General features: G+C 45.0%; 1 protein-coding gene across 2 annotated transcripts in view; it reads right to left on the bottom strand.

The window, feature by feature from the left end:
* Nucleotides 1–18,142, bottom strand: part of Kdm4a (lysine demethylase 4A) — a 49,575-nt gene that overhangs the window by 27,755 nt on the left and 3,678 nt on the right. For both annotated transcript variants that reach the window (XM_010634561.1, XM_010634569.2), the window contains exons 2-11: nt 17,552–17,725; nt 14,853–15,028; nt 10,551–10,665; nt 8,670–8,863; nt 6,001–6,050; nt 5,187–5,290; nt 4,671–4,808; nt 3,155–3,402; nt 2,212–2,411; nt 800–1,182 (exon numbers count right to left, since the gene is read on the bottom strand). In XM_010634561.1, coding sequence (XP_010632863.1) covers nt 800–1,182; nt 2,212–2,411; nt 3,155–3,402; nt 4,671–4,808; nt 5,187–5,290; nt 6,001–6,050; nt 8,670–8,863; nt 10,551–10,665; nt 14,853–15,028; nt 17,552–17,689 — 1,746 coding nt within the window. In that variant the 5' untranslated portion in view covers nt 17,690–17,725. The remainder of the gene's footprint in view (nt 1–799; nt 1,183–2,211; nt 2,412–3,154; nt 3,403–4,670; nt 4,809–5,186; nt 5,291–6,000; nt 6,051–8,669; nt 8,864–10,550; nt 10,666–14,852; nt 15,029–17,551; nt 17,726–18,142) is intronic.

Here is an 18,142-nt window from a genome sequence, read left to right as displayed (position 1 = left end):
AAAAACAAACCAGTCACTTTTTAGTCTAATACAACTTAATGCAGCAGTAATGCACTAACCAAGTACTTAGTATAAAGCAAGTCCCTATCAGCTGCTTTTGTGACTGATTCCAATTGAAGCAAGAAAGTCAAGAGGATGTAGCAACAGCTGCACAGGATGCACTGTGACACCGCAGAAGATGAACTAGGCAGCTTGTGAGGAAGAACTGTCAGGTGGCAGCTGCAAGCATAAGGGGATAGAGTTTACAAGTTGAAATCTGCTCTCTTTGTGGAAACTTCCATTAGAGGGCAGAGAGCAGCAATCAGAGGCAATGAGAAAGAAACATGATGGTTATTAGCTCATTAGGCTGCCACCACTGTGTGATGGAGGGGGGAACAGTCACATAAAAAGAACTGTAACAAAAACTCAGCCCTTAGACACAACACAGAGAAGGCAAACAAAAGTATCTGCATATTAAAAACGAGGTAAACCAGCCAGAAAACAAGGACTACGGGCAACACCAGAAACAGTGGACATGGAGTGTCCACACCTCCATCGAGCAGTGTGGCTGTGGACGGCTATCACCGAAGCCATCTGTGATGTAATCCTGTGGACCAACAGTCACACAGAGAAAGGGGAAAGGGACTGCCTGGCAGAGAGCAAGCTGGAAAAAACCATGCACATCATGAGGCTTCCAGATGAAATCCAAGTGTGCTGGACACACGGCTGGGAGGTCTCCCCACGTCCCGGACAGCTGCAGCAACTCCACCCCACAGGTCTACCTCCCCTGCACCAGATGCCCAGGGCCCAGAGACTGTACCTCAGCCAGCTCCCGCTCACTGATACTTCTGGGGGCACTGCCTTTCTTCCTCAGGCACGGCTGTCCCACGGTGACCCGGCCGTCACCTCTGGCATAGCTGTGCACAGTAAGAACTCCTGTTTGCCCTTGAGCTTGGCAGGAGAGAGGCTCACTGGTTTCCGAATCAGAAGAAACAGAATCCCGAGAAGAACTGGAGCCCAGGCTAGAAGATGATTTCTTTTTGGAACCTGAGAAGACCAGGCGTCCAGCTATAGAAGCGGGATTCACAGAAAGATCCAGGGCAGCTGCCTCTTGTTCCTCCTCCTCCTCCTCCTCTTCATCCTCTTCTTCTAGTTTGACGTTCTTGAGCTCTTCAAATTTAACATCGGTGGAGTCAGAGTAATCTGAAACAATGCATACATTAGACACAGCCAATTTCCTCTTGCATATGTGAACTTGACCAAGATGGAGTGGGAAAGATGGAAGTGAGACCTAGCTTCAAATCCTGGCTCACTGCTCAGTCTCTGGCCTCCTGCTCCTTCCTTTTGGGAGGATACTACCACTTATCCTCAGGACTCCTAGGCACAACCCCTGGATACAAAATGGGGTACAACCTGCACTAGCAAGACTCAGTAAGCAGAGCTTGCCACCTCCTCCTAGCTCTCCTGCAGGACCTACAAGCCTGAGCTTGGCACAAGCCTGGCCGCTCACGCTGGAAGGCATGCTTAAGAGCAGCAGGGCCTGGGCAGGCTCTCAGACCACAGTGCTACCTGGCTGACAGCAGACATAGCTCGTGGCACCATCAGCAGTCATGCCACAGCATCAATGACCTATTTCCTCAAGCCCGACTGAGACTGAGGGAAGCCTCTCCCTGACAAACCTAGTCTCAATGACTCTCTGAGTGACCACCACACCTTTTTTGTTTCCAGTATTAGGTACTGAACCTAGGCCTTCACACTAAGCTATATCCCCAGGGCTTTAATTTTGAGACAAGATCTCACTAAGTCACTAAGTTGCCCAAAATGGGCTTAAACTTGCAATTCTCTTGTCTCAGCTCTCAGAGTGCTGGTGTTACAGGTGTGAGCCACTATGCCTGGTACTACTCTTTCCCTTAAAATGCAAATGTCTCCTCAAGCCTTCGAGTGAACAAACTTAAAATAGCAGGTACCCTTTCTGCAACTGGCCAGGCCACCTCCTAAAAGCCACCTCAGCAAAGCCTTCAGCATTCCCCTGTGCTTCAGCAGGCAGGAAGACAGGCCTCTCCCTCCATGCCTAGTGTACCCTGCACATCCCCAAGCAGAGCACTTCGCACATTTCAGCTCCTAGTCTGTTCACAGACATGGCTCCTTTTCTTATTTCTGTCCCTGCACTCAATGTGGCAATGAACATAGAACAGACAAGTATCAGGATTGTGATGACAACGGTCAACTCACCTGGGAAGGGTAGACCATCCTCAACTTGTCGCACAGAGTTGTGGGTGGGCCTCACGGGAGCAAGCGTGGCCTGGCACTCCGTCATCTCGTAGTGGCCAGAGCTCAGCTCCTCCTTGAGGAAGAGCTCACTCTGACTCACCTCCTGGGGTATTTCCAGACAAACCCGGTGCCTCTTTGTCCCTATACGATGCTTGGCCAGGCTGTAAAGAGGGCAAATCTTCTAAGACCGCCACATTCCAAAACACTCACACACTTATACACAATGGAAAACAAATGGCTAGGCCCTGATGCCTGACTGGAAACTCAGGCTACCTCACTGCTGTGACAGCCCCCTACCCCAAAAAACTTTACCTCTCTGAGGTCATCTCATCATGTGCAAAGTACAAGTTTTGCTGTGAAAATTGAGAAAAGGCATGCAGAGTACCCCATAAATGTCCCTCCTGTCTTTCCCACATGGCCTAGGACAAACTTCTTGGAACACAGATTCTGATAACACCAGAATATATTCCTCAATTCCTCTTGTACAACTGAAGTCTTGTTCCTGCCACCACCCTCTCCTTTTAAAAAAAAAAAAAAAAGACTCTTGGGCTGGGGATTTAGTTCAGTAGTGCCGCCACCTGCCTCACAAGCAAAAGGTCCCAAGTTTGATCCCAGGTACAAAACAAAAGCAAAAGCAAACACTCCTGATGCGATGAGAAAATTTGACTTTTCTGACACAGGAAGAGTCCTGCCCCTTGCACCAGCACATTACAGGTTTACTATTCTCTTTACTGGGTAAGAGGTATAAGGAAGCAATGGCACTCACTGGCTCTACACCAAGAAGAAAAGTCCCTCGGCTGTGGTTCCAACACCCCACTTAAGCAAAAAACAGCCTCTTCCGGAAGTTGTGAGAACCGTCCCAACCCATCCCTGACAGCCAGGGCCAGAAAGAGCTGCCTGCTACCTCCTCCTCAGGTCTCCTTCCTCTCCGTCCTCCACCCCTTCCATGTCCTCCTCTGGGCAGTCCTCTTCATTCCCAGCTCTTGGGGGCAGCTCACTCTCCTTCAGAAACTCGGCTGCTTCCGGTGTAGGCAGGGTGTGGTCAATGACTGTGCTGTCCTTGCCGGCTTTCCAAAGTTTGTACCTTTCTGGCTGGAACTTCCTCACAAACACATCCATGGATATCTTCACCATATCCTTTCTGCAGGAGCACTGTCACGAACAACCAGCAGGTGAGAGGCACCGTATCTGCTGCCACCTCACCCCCACACCTCATCTCTTCCCTCCAAAAGGAAAATGTACAAGCTGGCTTAGAAAGGTATTCCGATTCACAGCCTTCACACATAGGAAGCAGGAACAAAGGGCAGAGAGTGCACAGCACGGGAACAAGGCCACCTGGGCACTAAGGAGATGTGTGAGAATGGTCAGAGATGCAGCTCTGCACTGAGGTCCCATGAGGGCCAACAGCCACCTGCCCTTGTGTATTTATCCAAGGGAGGACCACACAAGCAAATCTACTATTCTAGGTCAAAGACTAGCTCTCCTGCTTGCCACAGTTAAAAGTAAACCCTTAAGAATTGCTCAACAGAGAAATCTCAGAATGGCTACCGCAAGAAATACTAAAACATGGGCATGGTTTTAAAGGCAAATGGACTTACATGTAGAACCTCATTTTATACTTCCCAAAGCTAAACTTTTTTTTGGGGGGGGGGTCCTGGGATCAAAACCCGGGCCTTTACACTGACTTACATTTCCAGCCCATTTTTAAGTCTTTTACAATTTTGAAACAGAATCTTGATAAATATCCCAAATTGGGCTCAGATTTGTGATCCTCCTTTCTCAGCCTCCCAAAAACATTGGAATTACAGGCATGTGCCACTATAGTCAGCTCATGCCTGTACACATTTAAATTATTTATGAACACATTATACTCAGAATTTATACATTCCCAGCCAATCTGTTTCCAAATTCCAATAGCTCAAGATATGTTTTGATATACTTTTTTTTTCAGCTTTGTGTTTATTGGTACATTTTAGGGATACAGTACAGTTACATACATTGTTGGGATCTTGTACCTCTACATGACAAGTCTTGATTCTCATTTTTCCCCCCTTACCCCTGCCCTCCCTTCACCCCCTCCTCCCCTCCCCATCTACAAACACTTTATTTTCTTTTCATTATCTCACATTTTTTTATGTTTTGATATTAACCAATGTACTCAACAAGTGAATCAGCAGGCACAGTCAAACATGCCTATAATCCTAGTACTCGGGAAGTCGAGACAGAAAGATTGCAAATTTGAGTCCTTCCTGGGGAACTTAGTGAGACCCTATCTCAAAATACAAATAAAAAGGGCTGAGGATGTAGTTCAGTGTAAAAGCCCTAGGTTAAATCCCCAACACTGGGAAAAAAAATAAAAAGAACTTGCTGTACCAGACAATTTTCATCGTGGGTTATAGGAAACTATCAAGTAAACTTACCAATACAGCCTGTTTGCCATACTCAATCCATCGACGGGTAGCAAAATTCGTAGATTCCGCACAGTTAAAGCCATGGTTAAAGCCGGCATGGTAACCATAAGGGAAAGTAATCATAAATTCGCCAGCTTCTTGAGTCACCTGAACAAGAACAGAATTAAAGCAGCTTCCACACACAGGTGAAGCCTAGAGAAGAAGCTCCAGACCTGCCACAGTTAGCTGAGTAACCAAGGCTAAGTTCTAAAACCACTGGGGTTTTGCTGTCTTGTATAAAATGCAAAGCCTCACACATCCCACCCATGCACACCACAGCTATAATTAGCTATAATAATTCCTTCAAATCAACTCAGTGCATAGGACTGACTCTGCCCCAGCAGCAGGAAGACACCAGCCACCATTAGAGCAAAGTCTCCCACTCCAGATCAAAGGGAAAGACTGATGAACTCGAATAAGGCTCCAAGACCAGAAAGGGCAGTTTCTACGGGAGCCTGAGGACCGCTGTGTGTAATGTCAGCTCACCTTGTCAAAAGGGATGCCGTATTTCTTCAGCATTAAAGGGGATATCAGGGTCATCTTATGGCGAAGAAAAGCCTCACAGCTTTGAGCACTCCCTGGGAAAAAGCCTGTTTAAGTGGACAACAGGAGTTAATACACGGACTCTATAAGCTGAAAGTCACTTCACACCTGTGTACCTCGTCAGGATGATAAAGAGGACGAATCACCAATGAGATCTCCAAGGAGCCTTCTGGCTCTGAGTAGATGCTAAGATTTTCCAGTGAGCCTCTGGGCTCTCCCAGATAAAACGTTATCTGGGTAATCAAACCTAGGGGACAGAGAGCATCCAAGGTCCCTCTGTTCTTACAGAGACCATAACCTCCCCTCCATCTTTTTTCAGTAACACATCTACCACATAATCTACCCTGGCTTTCTCAAAATAAGACTCTCTGGAAGTACAAATCTATCACAGTCAACTTAAAAAAAAAAACAACCCAAATACTAACTCGATCTCTTGATTTTTACTTTAACATTTGGGGTTCTTGCAGAAGCAGCAGACTCCATACCGCTCACGTCCTTTCCTAACCAAAGACACCGTGCTCAGGGACTTAACTGATGACACTCAGAGAACGAAGGACTAAGTCCCCTCTGAGACAGAGGACAGACAGCCTCGGATTGTCGCTGCAGCGATGGAAGCCAACCCGCAGCTGCACTCGGTCCCTCCTGGTGGCCTGTGAGAGGCCACACTAGATCTGACCACAGAGAATGGGCATTTCGGGGCCAGCAACACAGCTCCTTGGAGGAGTTCCCTCCCCGACCTGTGCAAGAGAAATGGTACCTTTGGCGAGACGCTCCAGCCGCTTTCCATGCTCAGGTGGAACAGAGTACCTGCAATCACATGAGAGCAAGAGACAAGCTGAGAAGAGTTCAGTGACAGGAACCAAGGGGGCTCGCACTGGCAAGGTATCTACCTCGAGGGCAGTAGAAAAGGGTTCTCCAGATTCTCAGCACAAAGAAATGGGAAGTGTCTGAGAGAAAAGATATGCCAGCTACCCTGATCTGATCTCTTTATGTGGCACAGACCATTAAAATGTCACAGTGAAGCTGGGAATGGTGGTGCACACCTCTAATCCCCAGGGGAGGCTGAGGCAGGAGCATCACCAGGAGTTCAAGGGCAGCCTGGGCTACACAGCAAGAACCTATCTCAGGGCCAGGGATTTAGCTCAGTGGTTCCGCTGCCTGCCTTGGAAGCAAAAGGACCTGAATTCAATCCCTGGTACCAAAAAAGATCCTAGCTCAAAAAAACAAAAAGTAAATAAAATAAAATGACAAGGGAGGAGGGAAGGAGAAAGGAAGGGACAAGAAAAAAGTGAAAACAGAAGGAAAAATTGGAAACAAAGCTTTTTGTATATACGATGGGGAGGGGGCTTGAAGGGGAAAAGGGATAAAATGAAATTTATTTAAAAATAAATAAAATAAAATGTCACACTATACATCCATAAATACATATGATTATTGCGGGTCAAAGAAAAATTACAATATATATACTTGCAAAAAAATGAGAACCAAGACCTGTCATGTAAAGGTAACAAGAGCCCAATGATGAATGAAACTGTACTGTAGACCTAAAATGTAACAATAAACTCAATGATAAAAAAATACATACATACACACACACACACACACACACACTTGCAGGGAGAGGGAGTTTGAGTCGGGGTCTTTCTGTATATATAGCCCAGGCAAACCCTGAACTCAAGGCAACCCTCCTGCCTCAGCCTCCAGAGTGCTACAATTACAGGAATATGCCACCACACTCAGCCCAAAAAAATGGAAAAAAAAAAAAAAAATTCTGTTTAAAGTTCCCAACAACTGAAAGAGAATCCAGACAAATGATGAAGTGCTGGGGAAGAATAATAAAAACCCTATACAAAAGTGAGTGAATTTATCTCTTCTGTATTCACTCATTTAATAAGATAGTTACTGTTCACCATGAGCCAGAATTTACAGTACAACAGTTTGTCTGTATTATGCTGTTCATGTAATAAAATGTTTAAAAAGAAAAAAAAAAGGAGGGTGGCATAATATAACCTTAATTTCTCTTTTAAAAAATGCTCCCAGCAACCCCAGAGACCTAACTGGGGAAGGTTAGAGCAAGCATGGAAAACAAGGGAGACAGATGAGACACCTAAGGCCTTGGCCCTTTATCTGCTGCTGCTAAACCTACTTTTCCTTCATCTGCATAAAAGCTACACTGATTACCCAATAATTAATTACTCCTCCACTCCTTAGGGTGTCTAGACATCACAGAAGCTGCTGCTCTTCATAAAAAAACAAGAAGGAAAAGAACACCTAGGCTATTTTAAACTTTTGTAAAACTGTTAAAACTTTATATTCTCTTAACCTTCATAATCCATCCTAAAGATTATTTTGGCCAGGGGCAGTAGTGCACACCTGGGGTCCCAGGGCTGGGAGGCTGAAGCAGAGGGAACTACTTGAGCTTAGGAGGTAAAGGCCAGCCTGGGCAACAGAGCAAGAGCCCGTGTCAAAAAGATTATTAAAAAACAAAACAAAACAAAAAAAAAAAAACAACTCATCTTCAATAGCTTTGTTATGAAACAAAATAGAGGAAGAAAGCGGAGGGAAAAGTCACCTAAAGGGCTTTGGGATCCATCAGACAACCTTGCACAGAAGTTTGTGGAGTTCCCCTTTCATCTTCTCTTTTTTGAGACAGGGTCTCACTATATAGGTCAGGCTGGCCTTGAACTCATCATAGCAATCCTCCTGCCTCAGCCTCCTGTGTGCTGGGATTACAGTTATGTACACCAAGCCTGACTGAGAGCTTCCATTTCACACGTCCTTGAGAACATGTGTAACAACTAGAAAATCTTTTGGCCAGGGATTTAGCTCAGTGCTTCCGCTGCCTGCCTCGCAAGCACAAGGTCACGTGTTTGATCCCCGTACCCCCGCCCCGCCAAAATTAATGCAACTAGAAAATCTCCTCTTGATAAATCAAAGTGTATAAACTCAATGGCAGGGAATTTAGAGTAAAACAATGGTGGGAAAGACTGGGGATTTAGCTCAGTGGTTCCACCACCTGCCTCATAAGCGCAAGATACTGAGTTCTATCTGCAATAGCAAAAAAAAAAAAAAAAAAAAAAAAAAAAAAAGATGTCTATCAGCAGAAGCAGCGATTCCAGCCTGGAAAGCCCATCTCTAGGAAATCATCCCTCAGCAGTTACACAGCTATGGGTCAGTCTGGAACAGCCCTGTGGCTTTCGGTAACCTGTCCAATACTTTCACGTAACAGGGCTGTACACTCTGTTTTCAAAAGCCTTGGCCTCCAAGAATGCCCAGGCTCCAGAACCATCTCATTACCTGTCTCAAATGCAGAGCCCAGCTCCACCCCAAGACTGATGCGCCAGGATCTGCATTTGAACCCACATGCAAGGTTTCCAAGAGAAATTCAAGGACAGAAGCCCAGTGTCAAATGCAAGCTGACTTTACCAGGACTTTGGCTCTCCAAAGTGCAGGTAGTTGATGCTGTACAGATCCATGTCTTCCGTGTGCCAGGCAAAGGACGTCTTCCACATGCCGAAGTACAAGTACGGGGTGTTCACACCCTCGATGGTAATTCCACTCTCCTTCTCCACCAAGTCCAAGATGGTCTTCAGCCGGCCAATATTCCACTCATCAACATGCTGCCAAGGAAAGGATGAGCAGGGGCAGGTTACACTTTAAGGTAAACTGAGGCTCTGAACCTACAAGCCACACAGAAGGCCACAGAAGAGCTATCACCCCGGACGACACAGCAGCCTCCTCACTTTCACAGCTACAGCTGCAAAGGACCCACTGTGCCTCCAAAGGGAAAACACTACACCGGTGTAAGCGAGGATGAGTAAGAGGTGACGACTACTTGTTCTAAACTCCAGGAGGAAGGCTTTGAAAGGAAGCTAAAGAAACATAACTCAAGGGGGCCAGCTTTGGCTCAGTGGCACCGGGCCTGCCTCGTAAGCACCAAGGTCCTGGAGTTTGATCTTCAGTACCAACAAGAAAAAGAAACTTAAAACAGAAACCTTAGACCATTTAAAAAAAATTTTTTTTTTTTCCACAAAGGAAACACGGGAATTAACTGCAGTAATCATGTGGGTTTTTCTGCTCTAAGTCTTCAAAGTTGACAGCATCCTTTCCCTGAGTTAGGACAGCCAGCCAGGAGCCCCATTTTACAAGCAGGCCCCGATGACGGTATCCTCCTTTTAAATATCCCCGAGGAGCCTCACAGCACATTCCCAACATTCATCCCTAGAAGTTTCACTGCCACCATCCCCCAAAATTGTTGTCGAAAACTTCAAATTCATTTTTTAAATAAATCATTTCAGGGACCGGGGATTTAGCTCAGTGGTTCCGCCACCTGCTTCGCAAGAGCAAGGTCCCACGTTTGATCCCCGGTACCAATAACTAACTAAATTCTTTGTTTTGTTTTGTTTTTTGAGACAGGATCTCACTATGTAGTTGAGACTGACCTGGAACTCACTATGTAGCCCAGGCTGGTCTAGAACTCACAGTGATCCTCCTGCCTCAGCCTCCCCAGTGCTGGGATTACAGGCGTGCACCACCATGACCGGCTTCTAACTAACTAAATTCTTTCAACCAGGCATGGTGGTGCAGGGCTGTAATCCCACGATTGGGAGGCTGAGGCAGAAGACAGCTACAAGCTTGAGGCCAGCCTGGGCTAGACAGCGAGATTCTGTCTCAAAATGCAATACATTCTTTCCTTCCAACAATGTATGAAACATTAAAAGTACTGAGTGATAATTCAAAGTGATTGTTTGAACATACAAAGGCAGTCCCGACTATTCCCATTCTACCATATTGAGGTAGTTCTTCAAGCCAAAAAGAATTCCAATCCAAGCCAATGCAACTAGTTAAAATAGCTTTTGCAAAGAATCCTGCATGAAGGTTCTGAAAATCTAGTGAGGGTTCTGAAAATCTAAATGTTTCTCTTCTTGAATATACACCCCTCTCATTAGATTAGTCAGTGATCTTTTTTTCCAGAAACCACACTGCTTCTTCCCCAGAATTTCATCTTCTCTGATCCATCCCACCCTGGCAAGAACTCATCACTTGCCACCCACAGACTATGCTAACAGCCCTTGAAAAGAACACCACTCATCCAATTCACATGCAAAGTGGGAGAAATGAAGTTCAGTCACATGCAAAGATACCGACATTAAGTCAGTAAAGGTATCAGTCAGTGATAGATCATTCATTTGTTCCTGCACCCATTCACTAGAAAGGCTTTAAAAGCCTACTATGTGACTGGGGGGAAGAGGGGAGCAGGCATTACAAAATTCAGAAATGCAACCCAGAGGGTTTCCAGAGCCCCACCTTTTCATAGAGAGTACCATTCACATCCGCACCATAGATTGGAGGGTTAAAGGTCAGGTTCTTCCAGTACTTCCTTTCAAGCTCTTCAAACTCACTGTAGCGTGGGGTACAGTACCTTTCAAAGTGACAAACAGCATTAGTCACTTACAGGAAACTCAATTTATTAGCTATTTCAAACAGTATAAAATATAATCCCCTATACCTGGGGCAGCAAGGCATTTCAAATGAAAATAAGGAGACACAATCTTGACCTTCAAGTCAAGTGATATCGCTTGCACCAGGAAGGACTTATAGAGCAAACCTGAACCCATCCTCCTTTAGGAGTTTCCTTTGGAAACCCTAACCCTAAAAGGGCTGAGGATTTAGCTCAGTGGTTCCCCAGCCTGCCTTGCAAGCGCAAGGACCCGAGTTCAATCCTGGTACCAAAAAAAAAAAATAAACTCAATAAAAACAGACTACTTAAACTACACCCTGCTACATTCAAGTGTAGACTGGCCACATGAGGAGAAAATGAGTTTAGGAACATTTCAAAATCTGGAAGAAATAAACTTACAAACATTCCACAGACAACACAATCATCCAGGTGGGTATCGTGGAGCACACCTGTAATCCCAGCACACTGGGAGGCTGAGGCAGGAAGATCCCACATTTGAGCCTAGCTTGGGCAACTTAGCAAGAAACTGTTTCAAAACAAAAAAATAAAAAGGCACCGATATCGATCCCCAATACCACCGTAACAAAATGAAACAATCCCAGCCAGAACGTAAAACACGGAGGCTTATGGCACTCACGATCCTGCACGAGAAGAAGTGCAAGGTTCACTGTTCAAGTCCAAGGTTCCTGTATTTCTAACACCCTACGCAGTAACTAATCAACAACGAATTGTGACTAGAAACAAAATATTCCATGAAAAATATAAAATAATGCTTAAAATATAAAAATGTATTTTTGTGGGCCGGGGATTTAGCTCAGTGGTTCCACCGCCTGCCTTACAAGCACAAGGACCGGAGTTCAATCCCCAGTACCCAAAAACAAAACAAAACATTGTTATTATGGCTAGGCGTGGTGGCGCACGCCTGTAATCCCAGCACTCAGGAGGCTGAGGCAGGAGGATCACTGTGAATTTGAGAGCAGCCTGGGCTACATAGTGAGTACCAGGGCCGTTTCAACTACACAGTGAGACCCTGTCTCAAAAAACAAACAAACAAACAAACAAACAAAAAAAGTTATTATGTAACTTTTTTCCTCACTACTGAAGATTGATCCCAGCTCTTTACACTCAGCCACATTCCCAACCCATGTTTTCAGACAAATGAAATATGGTTTCCCTAAGTTGCACGGGCTGGACTCAAAGATCATCCTTAGTCTCTTACGGTTGGTGCTAGAATTACAAGCAAGTACCCAGGCCCAGCCTAGGCAGCATTTAAACAGTACTAAACTCTTATGGGTATATAAAAAGATGGGGAAAAGTAATATATAACTAAAATGGCAAAAAATTATGAATGGATAAAATGTAGACATGAAGACAAAAATGAAATTGTATGGAGATGATGGGAGTGAATGAGAAAAAATCTTCACTATTGTGTTTTTGGATTTTCTTCGTGTTTATTTTTGGGAAGCAAACCCAGAGCCTCACGTATGCTAGCAAGTGTTCCACCTCTGCGACACATCCCCAGCCCACACATTACTTACTTACTTATTTATATGTTCGGTGGATGTGGGGACCAGGGATGGAACTCGGGGCCTTGTGCTTTCCAGGCAGGGAGCAGCACCACTGAGCTAAAACCCCAACCCTATATATATTTTTTTGCTGGGTTGGTTTTTTGAGACAGGTTCTCACTATGTAGTCCAGGCTGGCCTCAAACTCCCAGAGATCCTCCTGGCTCAGCCTCCCTAGTGCAGGATTACAGGGGTGTGCCACCATGCCTGGCAGCTCTCTATATTTTAATATTAACCTAGTGAAGTATTAGAAAATTCATGTTCTTTTTTTGCAGTACCAAAAATTGAACTTGGGACCTTGTACTGCAAGGCAGGCACAGTGCCACTGAGCTAATTCTCCTGCCCAGCTGAAAATTCAGGATCTCTTTGAAATGGAACTCCCCTACCTTCAACTGATGTTATCAGGTCATGTTTTTATCTGACAATTTTCTTAAAGCTAGCTGGACACAGATAAAAACAGTGGTAAAAATCTTATACATCAGGGTGGGATGCTAGGGATGGAGCTCAGTGGTAAAGCACTCACCTAAGAGGCATGAAGTCCATGGGTTCAATCCTCAGCACCACCAAAAAAATACACGTACCCAGGTGAAGGGAACAGATATAGGGCCAGTTAATTTAAAAGAAAAGGAAGCTGGGTATGGAAAAAAGGAAGTGGTGCATGCCTGCAATGCCAGTTTCTTGGAATGCTAAGGTGGGAAGATTGAAGCCAGCCTGGGCAACTTAACAAGACCATGCTCAAAATGAAGTTAAAAAGGTGGGTGGGGAGGCTGAGGATACAGCTCAGTGCTCCTTGGATTCAACCTCCAGGACTGCAAAGGAAAAAAAAAAAGAAAAGGCAGCTGAGGCATCCTGGGCTACTCAGGCCTCAGGAGGCTAAGGCAGAAGAATCACAATTTCACACCCAGGGACAGGGTTTAGCTCAGTGGCACCACACCTGGTTCAACCAGCAAGGGTGATTAACTTAGTATCTAGTAAACCCGAGTAAATAAATAAATAGAGCCGGGCATGGTGGCTCACACGTGTAATCCCAGCACTCGGGAGGCTGAGGCAGGAGGATCACTGTGAGTTCGAGACCAACCTGGGCTACACAGTGAGTTCCAGGTCAGTCTCAACCACATAGTGAGACCCTGTCTCAAAAACAAAAAATAAACAGATCTTGGAATGCATCTCATTGCAAAGGTTCAGGGGTTCAAACCTCAGCACTGCAAAAACAAAACATGCTGGGGATTTAGCTCAGTGGCACTGTGGCCTGCCTTGTAAGCACAAGGTCCCTAGAGTTAGGATCTCCAGTACAAACAGAAAACAAAACAAAAGCAACAGTCAATGGGCCAGGGCACTCAGGAGGCTGAAGCAGGAGGATCACCAGTAGTTTGAGGCTGCCCTGGGCTACTTGAGTTCAAGGTCAGCCTGAACTACAAGGAACAGTCAGAGCCAAATGAGGGAAACAAAATTAATTCACTGCTGAGTCTGCAAAGGGACAAAAGCTAAATATTAGAAACAGCAAATAAAAAGACAGAAAACAGGACTAAGCAAAGACATTTTGAAACAATATTGTAAGATGACAAAAAAATAGGGTAATAAAAAACAACTAGCTCGGTAATTATCGATTCTCATTTTGTTGTTAATGTCAAAATAGAAATGAACCAGGCATGGTGATCTAGGACTGTGATCCCAGCTGCTCAGAAGCTGAGGCAGGGGACTGCAAATTCAAAATCAGCCTAGGCAACCTAGGGAGCCCGTCTCAAAATAAAAAAGGGCTGAGGATGTGGCTCAGCGGCAGAGCTCCTCCGGGTTCAATGTCCAGTACCACAAAAGACATGAAACAGCAGCTTAAGTAGTGGAGTCCAGCAGTGACTAGAGATGCAGAATCCCAAAATAAAAGTGAAACTGCTAAAACTACTTTAAGATAGACCGGTGGCCATCAACCCATCCAGCAAAAAAAAAAAGCTCTTTTCAAACCCTCTTCAACTTTTTCCTGTGTAACTATACAAGTCACCAGAGTCAAAAAAAGTAATCCAACTTCTAGGGCTGGAGGTGTAGCTCAATGGTACTGTACCGCCCTAGCATACATGAGGCCCTGCATCCAAATCCCAGGACAGTGAAAGAAATTTAAGTTTTTAAAAATTACTATTTCCCATGGAAATGAGACTACTTTATATAATAAGAAGGACATGTTCACACTGGAACTCAGAACTGACAGGATGAAATACTTCTATAAAAAGAACGCAAAAAAGGCAGGCCTGGTGGTACATGTCTGTAATCCCATACTCTAGGAGACTGAGGCAGGCAGGTTCCAAGTTTGATCCTAGCCTGGGCAATTTAGCAAGATCCTGTCTCAAAATTAAAAAAGAAAAATGTTTGAAATGACTGCGGAGGCGGTCAGTGCAAAGGCAGCCCTGGGTTCAACCCTCAGTATGACAAAAAAGCCAGAAAGAAAAAGAAAAGGCAAAGAAAGAAGAGCCGAAAGGGGGACAAAAGTTAGAATTGATGAAACTGTTCTTCTAGGAGTCTTGGAGACAGCTATGAGAATAAGAATGAGATGCTGGTCGGCGAGGCTGTGACAGGGAAAGTATCACCACTCACTTATCGCTGTTGGCAATCTTGCGGAACTCTCGAACAGTCATGGCTTTCTTCTGTATGTTGTACTGAGTAAAGAGGCCAGACTGCCCCGTCACCAGCTGCTGGATGGGTGCGGGAATGACCAGGTCGTCAATATCATCGTAGGATGCTCGTGGCTTCCACTCTTTTGGAGGAACAACCTAGAGGGAACACAAGAGCAAACAGACAAAAGGTGTGAGCCCGAATTCACTGAGTGTGTGCTACTGAGTCAAGGTGTCCGTTTTACTAAAAAGGATTTCCATTCGAGCACGCCAATCCAAACATACGAAGTCCCACTGCCACGCTGCCTCTGCCCCACTCCGCCACAACGACCTAAGGTAAGGAATACTTGTTCTTAGCCTCACCATCTCCCCAGCTGGAACAGCTGCTTAGCTAGCAATCTAACAGCCCACTGCTCTTCTGTTTATTAAAAGAAAAGAGAATCCAGTTTTACTTGTTTGGTTATAAATAGGCTTAACATTTTGCTTTTTCACTTATGAAAAGGATTTATTAGAGACAGCTATAGGACACACTCAAGAGCAAAGGCACCAAAAAGCTTACCATTCCTGGGGCAGGGGATGTAGCTCAGAGGTTCCTCCTCCTGCCTAGCAAGCGCTAAGGTCCTGAATTTGATCCCCAGTACCACAAAAGGAAAAAAAAAGGCTTACCATTCTTATCTTTTTTTTTTTTTTGGTACCAGGGATTGAACTCAGGACCTTGTGCTTGCAAAGCAGGAGGAGGAACCACTGAGCTAAATCCCTGGCCCATAAAGCTTACCATTCTTAAAAACCTAATCTGGTACTGTTTTGATGTTCTAGAAATGGACAGGGTAGGCAAGTGCTCAACCACTAAGCTATATCCCTAGCCCTTAAAAACCTAATCTTAAATAAATTAAAGCACACCCACTCAATGGAACGCTGTAAAGTCTCTTGAAAAAATTAGTGAATACTGTATGCTACATTCTATATAAGAAAGAAGAAAATAAGCTTAGCATAGTGGCACACATTTGTAATCACAGCACTTGGGAGGCTGAGGCAGGAGGATCACTGAGATATAGCCCAGAGTTTGGTTCCATAAACCAAAAAAAAAAAAAAAAAGGACAAAAAGAAAAGAACCAACCCAGGAACAAACAACATAATCCATTCTCTCTTAAAAACAAAGTCGTATATACACGCGTGTTAATTTACAACACATTCCACATGCAAAAATACTACGCAAATGAGCAGAGCAAAAGGTGTGGAAGGTGCTAATAGCACTGACTGACTGCCTTAAGAAGACGACACTGGAAAAAAGGAATGATGGGCCTTTATAAAGCTTTTATAACAACAGGGTTTGGGGGGGCAATTTTTAGTTCTAATGCATGCAGTATAAACAAAAAGTGCTGAAAAGCTGCACCGCAGGACTTGCAGGTGAACCCAGCAGCAGCCCTATCTGCATAGAAGGCTAAAATTGAAGCCGGGCATGGTAGCCCAAGCCTGTAATCCCAGCACTGGGGAGGCTGAGGCAGGAGGATCGCTGTGAGTTTGAGACCAGCCTGGGCTACACAGTGAGTTCCAGGTCAGTCTCAACTACATAGTGAGACCCTGTCTCAAAAAAAAAAGACTAAAATTGGTGCTGAGCCTCAGTATCCCAAGACTGCCCCTCACTTTTATAATCAATGTCCTTGCTTTCTTTTTTCATATTGAAAAAGTGATATATACATATGGTAAGAAATTTAAATAGCTAATGCACAATAAAAAGTTTCTTCCTGGCAGACTGAGTCCCTTAACTATCAGTTTCTAGAAGATCCTTCCAGAAATGCAATCACTGGGCCGGGGATGTAGCTCAAGACTCCTGCCTTGCAAGCATGAGGTCTTGAGTTAAATCCTCAGTACAAAAACAAAAACAAAAAAAACTTGATTGCAACAAAATATAGGAAAGGTTGATTTGGCTCATCCAAAAAAAAAAAAACAGGGCCAGGTTTAGCTCAGTGGTGCCGCCATCTGCCTCGCATGTGCAAGGATCAGAGTTCCATCCCCAGTATCAACAACAAAAATAAAACAAACAAAAACACTTCAACTCATATAAAAATAGTTCAGGACCAGGGATTTAGCTCAGTGGAGTTATGCCCACCAGGCAAGCTGAAGGTCCTGAGTTTGATTCCCAAGGAAAGAGGCAGAGAGGAAAACAAGAAGAAACCAAGCTCAAAACCAATTACAAAAACCAGAATACTCAAGCTCACGGCCAGTGCCTTCTCCTTCTGGAAGAAAGGCCATGTTGGAGGCCAATTTACTACTAGGGTGCTGGATGCTGAAATAAGAGCAAGTGGGCTGGAGATTTAGCTCAATGGCACCGTGCCTGCCCTGCAAGCACAAGGTCCTGAGTTCGATCCCCGGTACCAAAAGAGCCAGTGAAGGCAGGTGACCAGGAACACTCAGCTCCATCAAGAGGACTGGGGCAGGGGCTGGAGATAAGGGCTCCTTCTCAGTCCTCTGTGAACATTCCAAGCAGCTTTCCTCTTTTCCTCTAAAACACACAGATGTTTCAGATGTTAATGGAAATTAATTTGCAAATGAAGCAGAATAAACTAAAGTCACCGCCCCACCCAAGTTTCAGTTGGACTCAGTTCTGGCTGGCCTTCCAGGAGGAAAATATCTTAGTGCTGCTCCGTCGCAGAAGCCAGGTTAAACAATCCTACTCCTTACCTTGGCTAACCCAGCCCTGTGAGCTCCTTGAGATTCAATGTAGGCAATGTAGCGACTGAAGTTCCGGAACTCCTCCATGGTTGGGTAAAAGGTCATTATCCGAGCACTGGGATTCAGGGTTTCAGATTCGGAAGCCATTTTCCTGTCCTGAGGTCACTTTGGTTAGAGAGCAATCTAAAGAAGTACATTAAGGGCATAAAATTATACAAAAGGTTATTAAAACTAAATGCTGGCAATGTTAGTGCTGAAAATAGTAACGCAGAAATTCTGAAGAAGCATTAAGACCTCACACCTGGAAAACTGCCTCTAGGAAGGTTATTTCAATGAACAGGAAGTACACACAGAAAAGCTTCCGCTTCAAAAGACTCTGCTGCAGGGTGGGGATTTTGTTCAGCGGCCTGCCTACCAAGCGCTAGGACTGGAGTTCGATCCCCAGTACCACCTCCCCCAAAAAAAGAATCTGCTGTATTAAAACTGCATGTAGAAGCCTGGCATGGTGGCACACACCTGTAATCCCAGCACTCGGGAAGCTGAGGCAGGAGGTCACTGAGTTCGAGACCAGCCTGGGCCACATAGTGAGTTCCAGCTGTC

Source organism: Fukomys damarensis, unplaced genomic scaffold, assembly GCF_012274545.1.
Source record: "Fukomys damarensis isolate Sample0158 unplaced genomic scaffold, DMR_v1.0_HiC HiC_scaffold_23, whole genome shotgun sequence".
Classification (NCBI taxonomy): domain Eukaryota; kingdom Metazoa; phylum Chordata; class Mammalia; order Rodentia; family Bathyergidae; genus Fukomys; species Fukomys damarensis.
Note: the sequence above shows the minus strand (reverse complement) of the source record. Positions and strands in the feature narration are given on the sequence as shown.